This window comes from Seriola lalandi, unplaced genomic scaffold (assembly GCF_002814215.2).
Source record: "Seriola lalandi dorsalis isolate HSWRI2012SDOR001 ecotype SW California unplaced genomic scaffold, Sedor1 jcf7180002054609, whole genome shotgun sequence".
Lineage (NCBI taxonomy): Eukaryota > Metazoa > Chordata > Actinopteri > Carangiformes > Carangidae > Seriola > Seriola lalandi.
Window position 1 is genome coordinate 563023 of NW_019525162.1, and position 13738 is coordinate 576760.

General features: G+C 38.0%; 1 protein-coding gene across 1 annotated transcript; it reads left to right on the forward strand.

The window, feature by feature from the left end:
• The first annotated feature begins 3426 nt into the window (after positions 1–3426).
• On the forward strand, positions 3427–13493 carry zbtb32 (zinc finger and BTB domain containing 32). Its single transcript, XM_023419842.2, has 5 exons — positions 3427–3523; positions 6278–7339; positions 8303–8412; positions 10277–10444; positions 11834–13493. The coding sequence occupies exons 2-5, from the start codon at positions 6309–6311 to the stop codon at positions 12061–12063; spliced, it is 1539 nt and encodes a 512-aa protein (XP_023275610.1). The 5' UTR covers positions 3427–3523; positions 6278–6308; the 3' UTR covers positions 12064–13493.
• The last annotated feature ends 245 nt before the right edge of the window (positions 13494–13738 follow it).

Genomic DNA, 13738 nt, shown 5'->3' on the forward strand with positions numbered 1-13738 from the left:
TGCAACTTGGGGTGTTCCTCGCAGCCACTCAGAGTGCCACATATTTTCTTTAACGTTCACCTGTGTAATGTATAGCACACAAGATGATTTCCAGAATAAAAGCTTAAAAACTTGTCAGCACCTTTGCTCATTGTATTCATGATACAGAAACATCACTGCGCCGGGAAAATGGAGGATAATGCACCAAAATATCTTTTAGATAGTATAGTATATGTGGAAGTATATGTGGAATTTATCTGGAAAATTAAATGTTGCTTTGTGTATAACATTTTGTTTCATGACAGAAAGAAAACAGACAACATTCTCACACATTGTTACCCTTGTGATCAGTTCTTTTTTTTTTTTGTAAGTTGTTCTTCAGGAAAAAAACAACAAACATTACCATACAATCACACGATTAGATGTTTGATAAGTAATATAGTTTACTGGTTTGGTGCCATGTCGACAGCATACAGTATGATACACACTTGGTGGGTAACACACCATTTTGTGTGGATACCCAAAGAAGCGAAGAAGAGATCATTTGTTGGCAACCATAATTTCTATTAATGTAACTGCACTTTTAGTACTATATTTTGATATATATAGATTTGATATAAGAACTCGCTGAGCAAATGAATGTGTGGGGTTAGATATACATAATATTCCATTAACACTGTCTCCTCCCAACCAGACTCACATATCACTTGTCACTGTCCGTCACTGTAATCAGAAACTAATCATATAAAGCTAACTGTAATGAGACCGACATATAATGCAGCAGACCTAGTTTATAATTTAGACATCTTCTAAAGAAGAGCCTTATCAATATTGGATCACTTTCCACTGACGCAATACTAATTAATGGCCTGATTAAAGAGCATAGTGTTGAATACTGTAGACGAGACCTGTTTAAAGCCAAACACACGAGTACTGTACCTCATAGTAAATTCTTCCCTTGATCTCCACAGTGCTTGTATGAAAAAAAAATGATTCCTTCAAAATTCAACTCTCTATAGATGAGTAATATTTTAATTTGTGATGATGAAATATCTCCCCGCTTAACACAATTCATTTGTTTTCACTGAATTACAAAACAATCCCTGTTCGAAGAAACCAGTACTGCGGTTTACGGTACTGATCATTTTAACGGATGTACAGAAAACTGGACTTAGAGGTAAATGAATGTAAAGTTTGTCAACCTGTATGAAATGACATTTTAAACAGCCAAAACCAAACTTTGGTGTATGCATCAGAGCTACTGAAACTTTCGAGCTATCTGAAATCTCTTCCTATATTTCCTGCATACTTGAAGCATGTCTTTTTAGTTGTATCTAAATAAGTAATTGTATTGTGAAGTTTAGGCATCACAAAACTCTGTGATCAAATTAATTTAAATCCACTGTACACCTCTAAAATAGCATCTGTACATTTAGCATTCATTTTCACAGCTATGCTAATGGCACTCAGCTCTAGAAAGAATTTACCTGAGTGCTTAACAGATATCCACAAATCCACAGACAACTGAGTGATTACCCATTGCTTAGTCGATCAAATATCAAATACATAATTAAAATGGAGTTACATTATGTTCACAGTTTCAATAAAAGTAAACATGGTGATTAACAGCAAGCAGAGGAACTTTTTCACTGTCTAAAGTTTAAAACATAAATAACAATTTGCACAAAAATGTTGCTATCAGAATCTCTACTATGAACAATAATATTTTACTACATAATCATTCTCTCTTCCTTCTGCTGCTTCTCAGTCCAGATGTGACTTCAAAGGGCTTTTTCCATGTGATATTACATGAGCTTACACTCCCTCCTATTAATCAGATTTCATTGCATCAGAAACACTGCCATCTGTTCTCCAACTGCAGTTTTCCCAGCTACAGTCTATCCCAGCTGTTGAAAAGGAAACTACAGAGAGCACTTTTGGCGAACCGTGTTTGGTGTTTATTTTGTGTAATCAACATTTTTATTCCGTCTACACTTACAACAGGCCTGATTGTTACTGAATGCACCTCACTCTCTTTGAGACAACACTGGGGCAGAAAAACCTCACAAGACAACCAAGGTTTCTAGACAACACTAATTTTCACATCCCACACAACATTAGGACTCACTTGTAGCCATGATTCTGACCAGCTGATGAATGTAAGTGCACTTTTCATGCTCCTTTCAGCTCCATTTTTGTTCACCACCAACGCCTAAGAAAATAACTGGGTTTTTAGCTGCTAGACGTTTGACTGTCTTCACCAACTAGTTGCTACGCTGACTGTCCTCTGTTTGGAGCTGGGCAGGTAGCGGACAGTGGTTCACAGTTTGTTTGTTTTTAAACCACCTAACTGCTGGGCCTTGACTATACTATTAAAGTTTAAATAATTCCTACCATATGGTAAATATACACATTTATCTAAATATACAGACAAGATGCATTATAGCATTCATATTGTATTATAATTTACATTACAATAATTAATGCCATTGTTGATGATTTTTTTAAATAATTTCTTTTTAATTTTACCGAATGAGTATAAGTTAAATTCAAATCACAAGTTCACAAATGACTAAATCTTGAATTAAACCAAATTGTTTCTGCAGCACACAGGTGCCCCACCAAAGCACGACCTGTCTACCGCCTCAGAGATCCATGGCCATGTTACAGGTCGCAATAGTAATGGCCAAGTAAAGCTTTAAAAGCAGACAAAGGATTCATAATGTACTCAACCATCGAGGTCTGCTAAACTGACCAGCTCTCTACAGTTGGCCTATTTTTACAGATGTCTGACATAGCGAAAGACCGAAGGAGGTATCTCTATTTTGAGGGTGCAGGTTTCAGTGCGGCCTCACCCTGCATATCGGCACCTCTGGGCTTTTGTCTGTATGTTTCCTGTCACAGATCATTGTCTTTGAAGTGGTTTTTGTCTGAGCACAGAAGGACCTATTAATGTAGTGACCAGCAAGAGATGCTGGAGGGGAGGAAATCATGTACAGCATGTACAGGCATACAGCATCTGAAGGGCACGCAAATGTCCCTCTAACCACTGTCCCCGTTTCTCTCCCTCTTTCTCAATCACACACACAGAGAGAGAGAGAGAGAGAGAGAGAGAGAGAGAGACAGAGAGAGACAGAGAGAGAGTTGGATAATTTTGTTAAAAAAAGAAAAAAATTCTGTGTAGTTTGTGTTTTGCATGCACTTTCAATACACTGTATGTTATCTATGCAAGACAAGAACCACAGAGTATTAAATAGTAAAACTTCCACCATCATTTTAACAAAATAAACAAAACAAAATACTGCAAAGTACTGGTGTACTACTACTAAAGTTTCCATCTTTTATCACAAAAAGCAAACCATTTGGCTCAGTAATCAATGAGCCAATGAGGGAGAGATGAGTGGAAGAGGAGGGACTGTAAAAGAGGAAACCACCCTGTCCCACAGCAAAACATGTACCCAGACATGTCACTTTACAAGTCACTTCACAGTCATGATGCGAGGTAGCTCGTCATCCTCCAGGGAGAATATTCGCTAAACACCGGGTAAGTGTCTCATTCACACGCCTAGCTGCTTCTTAATTTTCTGAGACTGAAAACCACAAGCAGATACACTTCAACATTGCTCATCTTTGGTCTCTTTAGCTGTGTTTTCTGTGATGTACTGTAAACGGAACCCAGTGTGCCGCTATTGATCTTCAGTTGCCCGTGGAGACTTTTAGATCTGGCTTCTGTCTTGTGACTCCAGCCCTGTACATGTGAGCTGTGGGGAGGCTGACTCTAAGTTCATGTCCTGTCAAAGGATGTGTAAATCTGACATATGCATGCATGGTTTTCCCCTATGTATGCAATGAGATAGTACTGTGACTGCAAGGAGCTCAAAGACTTGCTAACTATGTCACAACTGTGCAAGAGTGTATTGTAGATTTGAGCAGCATCAGGGGGAATTTGGTTGTTGCACAAGCCAGATTATAAACAAAACCAAATGTATATTGAAGATAAGAGATGAAAAAGATTTAGACAAGGTTAGCAAGGCCTTGAACCAAAATAGAACAGAATACAATACAACAGCAGAATTGACTTTAAAGGCTTACAGGCTCAGGAGAGCACCGCTACATGCATTACTTCAACAAATTACCAAAAATTAGAGACCATACGTGTGCGTATCAGTAGCATTACAGTAATGCGAATAAGAAGACGGCAGTAATATTTGAAAGTACAATCTAATAAATAGCTGAAGCTAAAGTTCATGAATTGGCACTCATCACTGAAATACGGCAACATTTGTGACCTGTCTCTGCAAATAAAAAAAGAGAACATCCCTCTTCTAGGTTTGTATATTACACAAAAACACATGGCACTACTTTAAATGTATCTGTTTGTACATTAAAATAAGTTATTAGTTATTAATCACGAAACGCATTTGAAACAACGCGCTTCATTATTTTTGTCATAGTGCAGCTGCTATGACCACTAATACGCGACTATATTTTATTACTATTATTATTATCATCATCATTATCACTATTATCAGTAGTAGAACTACGTGATGGTAAAATCATGAGTTGAAATTACCAATTACCAAGTCATTTTAATTCAAGATTTTTTAAAAATTCATTAATATCACTCAATAAATTTGATACACAGGCCTAAGTTATATGACGTAATATATAGGCATTATGTAACATTTTTGATCAGGCAGAGCGAAGTTTTTGAATGCCGTAAATGGCATGAGAAAAACGGGTCTACAGTATCGCTGTATGTTCACGTACGCACACAATAGGCTTCACTGCACTCATGCATGCTTGGTTTGCAATTTCAATACGTGTTCTCAACCCTGTGCCCTCAATATTACAATATTTTGTAAGTGTAATGACATTTTTTGTAATGGTAATAAATAAACATTAAACTGAAACCTTGTACTTATCAAATACAGTAAATCTAAGTGGCTTTCTACTTCTGATACTGGAGCCACTCTACTGTCATTTTCACTCTCAGCCGTACCACCTACGTACAATGTATAACCAAATTCATAATAAACACCAAAATTAACATTAGTGACAAATATGTTACAACAAGCGAAAATTATATTGAACATATCTCAAGGTATATACAATAATTAAAACATTATTTGGAATAAATGATCTCCGGTAGAAGATTTTTCAACAGAAAGAGAAAATGAATTTGATTAACAACAGAGAAAGAGGGAGAGAGATTTTGAGACTCTGTAAAAATGCATGTGCAAAAAATTCCAGTAAGTATAGACAACTAAATGTCATTTCGTTTCACATCTACTTTCCATTTACAGTCAACATCGGAGGACTGAATGGGGTTGCGACGGTGCAAAAAAAAGAAAAAAAAAACTGTAATAGCTCAGTGCTTGTGACCTCTGCTGCAGAAACCAACCACACACTGTATAATCATAAAAGTTCATTATAGACTTCAGACAGTGTGAAGATGACAACCTCTCAGGCATCCGGTACTTTCAACATACAACTACAGTGTTTTCGTCCATGTATTCTCAATTTTAGATGTAAAATTCCACTTATTTCTGTAACATACTTACATATTTACATATTCCACCCCTGTGCACACTTGCAGTTGATGTTAATGGTGCCCAAATACCTAGTCTTATTGTTGTTGATGTTCAAACTTACTCATGTTTACTTGAGTGTACAGTCATTAGTCATGGTTTCATATACTGTTAGGGCTTTGTGGCTTCAGAGTGTGTATGTGAGTGCTGAATATCAAAGCTTTCAGAAAACTGAGTACATTTCCACAGATCAACCAGACATTCAGACATAATATCAGACAATGCTGTGATTGAGGAAAGTTTTTCTGCAGGTTTGAGTCTAATAAAAATAAATTGTGTGCATTCTGCTATTTGTGAATATATACTTTTTTGGGTGGGTTTCTTGCTTTAAAATAAAAATATATGGCGTTTTGCAAAGTAGTTGAAAGTCGAATTCACTATTACACCAACTTATAATAATATAAACAAATTATGAAATCTCCTTGGCTACATTCTGCCCCCTCAACTCACACTACAGGTAATGGTGTCTGGAAAGGGTGAAACCAAAAAAAAAAAAAAAAAAGTACAAACCACAGAATCATTTCATCAGTTAATCACAAGCCAATTTTCCAAGTAATTTTCCTACTTACAGTCTAGCCTGTCTAGAAATGTCACATAGCTGGTAACAAGATGGCAAACTGATGGAACTAATTTTACCACAGTGTGGGCATAATCTAATCGGATCTTGCTTTTGATTTTTTTTGTTCCTTTGACTTTCTTTTTCTCAGACTTTTGATAGCATTTCTACAAGCTTCAGAAATGATCCGAATCAACAACACCCAATATTTCCACTTCCTGCAGCAGGCCGATGCTTTACGTCGCTCAGGATCGCTCTGCGATGCCATCATCTCAGTAAAGAGTCATACATTCAGGGCTCATCGGCTAGTACTGGCCTGTGCTAGTAGACGACTGGCACAGCAGCTTGCCCAAGGTGACATAGACTGCCCAGCCCGCTGCACACTGGAGTACTTCTCACCACGCACCTTCCAGCAGGTCCTTGACTTCACCTACATGCAGGCTCTTGAGGTGTCTGTGGAAGACCTGAACCTGCTCCTGAGAGCTGCCCAGCTGTTGGAGATGGAGTCGCTAGAAGACCAGTGCCGGAAACAGCTTGATACCCTCGACTCCAGAGCCAGCGACGAGGACAAAAGAGGAGAAATGACAGATGTCAAAGAAGAAAAAGAACGTGTAAAAGAGATGGATCAAAAGAAAAAAGAAAGTCCAGTTCAAGAGGGGAAACTTCAAGAGGCTTCCTCGACAGGTGAGGAAGCAAGCAACAGCGTCGTGATAGAAAATCTTTCACACCCTGATTCTGCTAAGAACCACAACAGCTCGTCATCCCGAAGAAAGAAGCCCAGACTGTCCCCTATGTCATCAAAACCCTACAACAGAGACAGTGTTATTGCAGGACCTGCCACCAGCAGTTCCTCTTTCTCCTCTCCCTGGACTTTCTCCACAAACATGTGGAACTCTGTGACCACCCTGAGGCGGATAGCAGAAAACTATTCAAACTTAATTGCAGCACATCCTCGTCAGTCCCCAAATCAGTCCTCCGTAGCATACCCATTCTCCCTCTCCAGTCCACCCCACATCTTCCCCTTACTGGGCCACCATTTTCAAAACCCAGTTCACAACTCTGTAATGGGCTACTCAAGCTTTTATCCACATTATACACAAAACCTTTACGCTGGATCTTCAGGGATGGGAAGCATTATCAAGCAAGGCCTGTTAAAAAGAAAAAAACCCAGCCAGAGAGCATTTACCGAGGCTGCTCAAAGCGTTGAGCAAAGGTAAGTCAGCTCTTGGACATGATTTTGGAAACTTCAGTTTTTTATTTTCAGTCATTGTCTCCCTAATTTTCCTCTCACAGAGTCATTTAGAATCCCCTAATTAGCTCAGTTGTTCCCTTGCGACAGCTACTGCACCTGACTCACTGCTGTTTGGGTAGATGTGTGTGATTGAGCCTTCTGCACTTTCCAACTAGAGCAGTTTCACCTGTTAACCCTTCGCTGTCCGTCATAGTCAGTCAAACCAGTTTCTGACAAATTTAAATGCTATTAATACTTCAAACCAAGAGAGGAAAAGACCTACAAGTTAAATTTTCATTAAATCTGATTTTTTTTTTTGTTTGTTTTGTTGATTGAAACAAGTCATCATTTTCTGTACTTATGAAAAAAATTACCACTATCTTTTAGTGGTAAAGTTAAATAGTTTGAAAACCCACTTGACTTGTTTTTGAGTGACTTTCCTCCTTTTTTCAAGTCTATGCATATTGTATAGTCTTCCACACAGTGTAACTAAACAGTGTATAAAAGGGAAGCCCCCTAAATTTCTCCCCTCCTTTGCAGAATTCAAGATTTTCCACCCACTGAAACACAGTTTCAGTGTTTAGACTGGTCACAGCTGCACCACAAGACATCACTCAAAACATCTTTGTGGAAAATAGCTAATCTTTCAGAGTCTTTTCATTATCCTGCTGCTTCTACTCTCACATTATATGAAAGTTAAATGAGCTTTTACCTTGAAAGGGTGCTATAAATATCTTGTGGCTGAGGAAAGAGAGGAAGGAAAGGGTGTTTAAGCATGTAATCTGTGATCGCATGTAAAATATATGCAGACTTTGTGATACTTAAAGACTTTTACTTGTATATTTCTCCAGTGAAGTACCTAGGTTTCTTTAGTGTTGTAACAGGTGCAATTAGTGCAGTTTTGTATCCTACAACTGTTGCATCAGAAAACCATTTCTTTTCCAGTTACCCTCAAGTGCCCAAAGCCAGCAAAGAGAAAGTTAAAGACTGCCAACACTGCAAAACAAGCCTCCTTGGTGATCCAGTGCTGCGGGAGTCAGCCTCCAAACCATCAGGTAATGATATGATTATGAAGACAAACAGAACACTTACTGTTTTTTAATGCTAGCAATAACTAACTGAACATAGTATCATTACTATACAGTGAGATAAAGGCTGTAGCAGCGGTTATTCTGGCCAAAATTGATCAATTTAACAAGACAGCAAGACAGTTCTTGTCATGACCCCTAACCTCGGCAGACTCATGATACTTAGCTACGCAATGGAAAGTGATAAAGAAAGTTGTGGTTTTGAGAGCATGGTGCAGCAGGAGCAATAGTGTGGTTACTAAATACAGCTAGATACATGCAGTACAGTATGTACTGCATCGCAACAGCGGTTTGTCCTATGCCAAACAAAAATCATACATATGGATTTATTATCATAAATTCTTATAATAAGTAATAAGCAAGTCAATGCAAAAGCACAAAATAAGCTCCACGAAAAGTCTCTGTGTGTCAGAGTGTGTGTGTGTGTGTGTGTGTGTGTGTGTGTGTGCATATCCGTGCTAAGATCTTTTCGTCTTGTACAATCAAGCTGATAAATATGTTTACCTATCTCTGCTCAATGGAACATTATGTTCATACTGCAAGCGAATACTCTAAAACTGTGCTTCACAAATGTCGCACTGCACGGCAGCGAGCAACGCCATCAGTTAGTCTTTAATATATAATCTAGTACTTTACGACGTAAAACGTGTAAAAACATATAGACAAAGAGTGTAAATGAAGCATTTAATCACCGATGTTCAGTGTTGTTAGGTGATTTTTTATTATCCTTTCCCCTCACTTAAATGATATTTGTGTATTGATAGTGGCTAAAACTTGAAATTATTATCTTTACAAGATATTTGGTCTTTTAAAGTTAGAACTGAAGGGAAGTATTGGACAGGAAGCCTGCTAATGACAACAGATCTCACTATAGGTTATGAAGATTGGTGAGTGTTCAATTGTTGTGGTTTATTCTTTCAATTTCCCCTACTACAGTATACACCCCCTTCATATTTCTGCATCCTGTCTATACTATGAGGCCCAAGTTTTTTTCTTCAGAAACCCCCCCCCCTGAAAAAAAGAAGAAAAAAAAATTATATATAAAAAGGTAGCAACTGAGAGGCTTCAGAGCCTTAACCTCAAAATCACACCTTTTGTAATTTTAAAACAATCACCAAGATGCGTGGCGGCAGACAACACATGTGCAGAGTAACAGGAAAGTAAGCTTCTACAAACTGAATTTATTCTTTTGCAACAGGATGCAGACCAAAAACGGCTCTGAAGCTCATGCAATATGCTTTTTTTTTTTTTTTTTTTTTCTTTTTTGGTAAATAATTGGTCGAATCAAGGAGGTCACAATGAGCATTATAACCCTGAGTGTGGCTGCCAAAAACAGCCTTCACAAATGAATTATAGCTACATTATTTTATCAATCTGCTCATTATTCTCCATTGATAGTTTGGTCAATAAAATGTTAGAAAAAAAGAGAAAAATGCTCACCATAGGTCTGCAGAGCCCAAAGTGATTAAATGTCATGTTTTATTCAACCAACAACAAAAGCAGAAATGCATCACACTGGAGAAGCTGCACTGGGGACCTAGATAATTTATCAATTAGATCATTTGCCGAGTGAAGTTCTGTCGATCTACTAATTAATTATTCTCATCATTGCTGCTCTACAATGAATTCAGTTAACTTTATTGCAAATCACTGATCATTTTGACGGACTGCAAGAACTCATTGGTTTTTTTTTAAACGCGGATGTGTATAAGGACTAAAGTGTGACAATAAACAGGCAATTCTAATGGTGTTTTTGTGAACACCCAGGCCATTCTGCCCACCGCAGTGTTCACACCTTCACCTGTTTCGCCTCATCGTGTTGTTTGCGCAGGTGAGGCCTGCACAGGGTGTCAATTCTGTGAAGGAAGAGATGTCGTGCAGCATGAACCACAATCCAATCGACCAGACCACAGAGGGGACAAGCCCTACCAGTGCCAACACTGCCCCAAAAAGTTCAGTCTGAAGCATCAACTGGACACACACCACCGAGTTCACACCGGTAAGCGCAGCATTTACCATTCACTATCAAGTTAATTTGATTTTGCAAAGTGAAGGAAGAAATCTAAATTTTAGTCGAAGACTATACCTGCCCACAATGATAGCTACTAATCTTTGTTTTATATTGTGGGACAGAGCAAAAACTACAAACAATCTTAAAGGGAATTTTGATATTCAATATATTTGTGTCCAAAATCCAGTTACAAAGTGACTATAGTAATTACAGAAATAACAATAGGATTGGTTTGAGTCTGCTTAGGTTAACGGGACTTGTCTATAAAGACAGACAGGTCAGAAACAGGTTAGCTGTTAGCATAGCATGGCAAGTTAAACGCAAAAGAAGAGATTTATGACTAATTTTCATTGGCTCTTATAGATGTTTGAATAATTACTCTTTGTCTTTGGGGCCCATGTTTTCTTTTTGTGTTGCTTTTATTAAACACTATACAGCGGGACAACACTTCTACATGTTTTAGACCATTAACCGCGACGCACGTATGCTTTGCATTGCCTTCGAACATCTTCCAAAGTAAACTGTCGTGTTTTGAGTTGTGACCATCTTGCAAGCAGGCTCCGGTTTCCATTCATTATAATATGAAACTCACTTTTCAAAGACTTGAAACTAGCAGACTTGAAACTTGTGAGAAAGAAAATCCATCGAGCATACAGTAAACATCATGTCCGCTTTAACTGCGGTAAAAACTACTATTACTATTATTTTCATATGATAGCAATTAATAATGCAATTCAAAATTTTCAAACAAGTGTGCCATTAGAACTGTATTACCATGCAACATGCAAATCTACTTATTCAATGTCATAGATTACCTGCAATTCGAGCAATTTTCTCTGCACATGGGAGAGTATTTAATGTATGAGTGTATGTAACAGAAAGCAGTGGACAAAACATTTGTATTGAGGCTGACAGATGCAAACCTTGCATATAGTGCTTTTTTTTTTTCAAGACTCTCGAATCATTTTAATGTTACTTCTATTTGGAATTCGATTAATTAAATATGAATTATATAACTACATACTCACATGCATTTATTAATTAAATTTTTGTTCATAATGATGAAGTTGATATCTGCCCGTCTATTTTGTATTTTGCTACATCAACATACAATCATAGAAGAGATCCGACTTAAGACATGTAAGTTGTGCGTAAATATTTCAGTGAGCATCCAGATGAGTTGAAGAAAAGTGGCTCAATTTAGTTGATTTTACCATGAATTAAGCAATCAACAGCAATATAGCAGGATATATATTTAACAAATGGTAGAACAATGGCAGACTTGCCAAACGTATAATACCCCCTCTCAAGTGATCACACCTCTCTCCCCCCTCCATTGCCTTCCTTCCTGTGGCCCCCTATCCTCTCTCCGTCAAGGGGAGAAACCCTTCGAGTGTCGTCTCTGCGGTCAACGCTCACGGGACTACTCAGCCATGATCAAGCACCTGCGGACTCACGGTGGGGCTTCACCCTACCAGTGTACGTTGTGCCTGGAGTTCTGCAGCAGCCTGGTTGCCATGCAGAGACACATCAAGAGCCACACAGTGCAGGAATTCCCTCCTGACTGGAGCATCAACAACACCTACCTGTACACCTCCCACGTCTGAGCCACACCTCACAACCCAGACACCTCCATTTATACAAAGTTCTCATAGGTGTAGCTTTAGTTTGTGCCTTTCGTGTATTATCATTACATCTGAGTCATAGAGCTAAGTATCTGTTTTCCGATCGATAGAGTCCTAATGGGGTTTGAAAAACTGTTACGGTCTCTTAACAACACTTAAAACCGTTTTGAAGTCATAATAAGAGGCACAAACTGAGACTATCACAGCTGTAGCAATAACTTCCAAGCAAACTGGGGCTGTTCTCATATTCACATTCACAACAATAGAACAGAGAAATGCAGCACTAATTTCCAGAGACATGTCAGAACATGTATTCAAAGTCTTTACCATTTCACATTAGGTCATATACGTGCATTAAAGTCACATCAACAGCTCATCCTCACTGAATGACGCAGGCATCTTCCCTCTTAGTTTCATAATTATTGGATCAGTTGTGTAAACTTTGTAAATTTGAACCAGGATTATAGCGCCCTCAAGAGGGCGACCACTGTTGTTCTCAATCCATTTGTTCTCTGTACTAAGGCTCAAACAGCGACACTAGTGGGTGAGATATCACATTTGCAGCTGGACAAAGGAGATTTTTTTTAAATTACAGTCTACATCCAATGATCCAGATTTAGTCAGAAAAAAATCCTACATCCATTCTCACTATGATGTATTCCTTACACAATTAAAATTCTAATGTATCCAGTTGATTCTTTAAAATAGCGACTTTGTTCTAGTCCGTAGTTATTTTACTGTCAGAGAAAATAAAAGTGTGGAAGGAGAGTAAAAGTTCATCTGCATCAGGCCTTGAGCCTTAACAGTGATGATGAGACAAAAGTCAGTGAAGTTCCACATATGGAAACATTTATAAGTTTAACAAAGACTGTATTTATGTAACACTGGCAATAAGGAATGTTATGAGAGACTAAACTTGTCAGTGGACAGCTCATAAGTCTTCTGAGGTTGATTTGATGAGATGACAATAACAGAGCTTTTGCGACTATGTAGTGTGACAAACAATATTCCAGCGTTTTCTTATTTCTTAGTCTTTCATTAGTGAATTTTCTGCATTGTCATTCACGGACTGCCTTTAACTTTAAAGGCATGGATATACCGTAATAACTGCATCTCTAAAGTAAATCTCAAAAGTGGTATTTAGCAACTGCCATACCTCTCTACCATACTGTGAAGCTAGCCCTGCATGTATATATGTATTCAGTATGTAACCATGCACATTGCTTCCTTCCATTGAGGGAGTGTTCAGTGGAACTTTCAGGCCTGTTTCCACTGTACAGCATTATCTTAATGTGTATGGTGTAGAAATTAAATAAATAAATATTTAGATAAACTTTTATTCATAGGTTTTAATGAATCAATATGCAATGTTTTAGACTAGTAATGCAGCAAATAAAGAGGCTTACACACAACAGCTCCCTTGGCAATTCTTTGTATTGTGATTTGTTCAGATAATAAAAGACATGTTGATGTTAAAGTTAGTGCTGGGGGAACAGAGGGCAGTTGACCTAATTTCTATTATTTTTTTAGATGATCAGATCTTAAGAAATTACGAAATACTTTTTGTCATAACTTGGCTGGCAAACAAATTATGGGGTCTTTTTTCTTATGCAGACTGTATTGGTATCCCTCAAAAGTCCTTTTCATTGCACTAGCC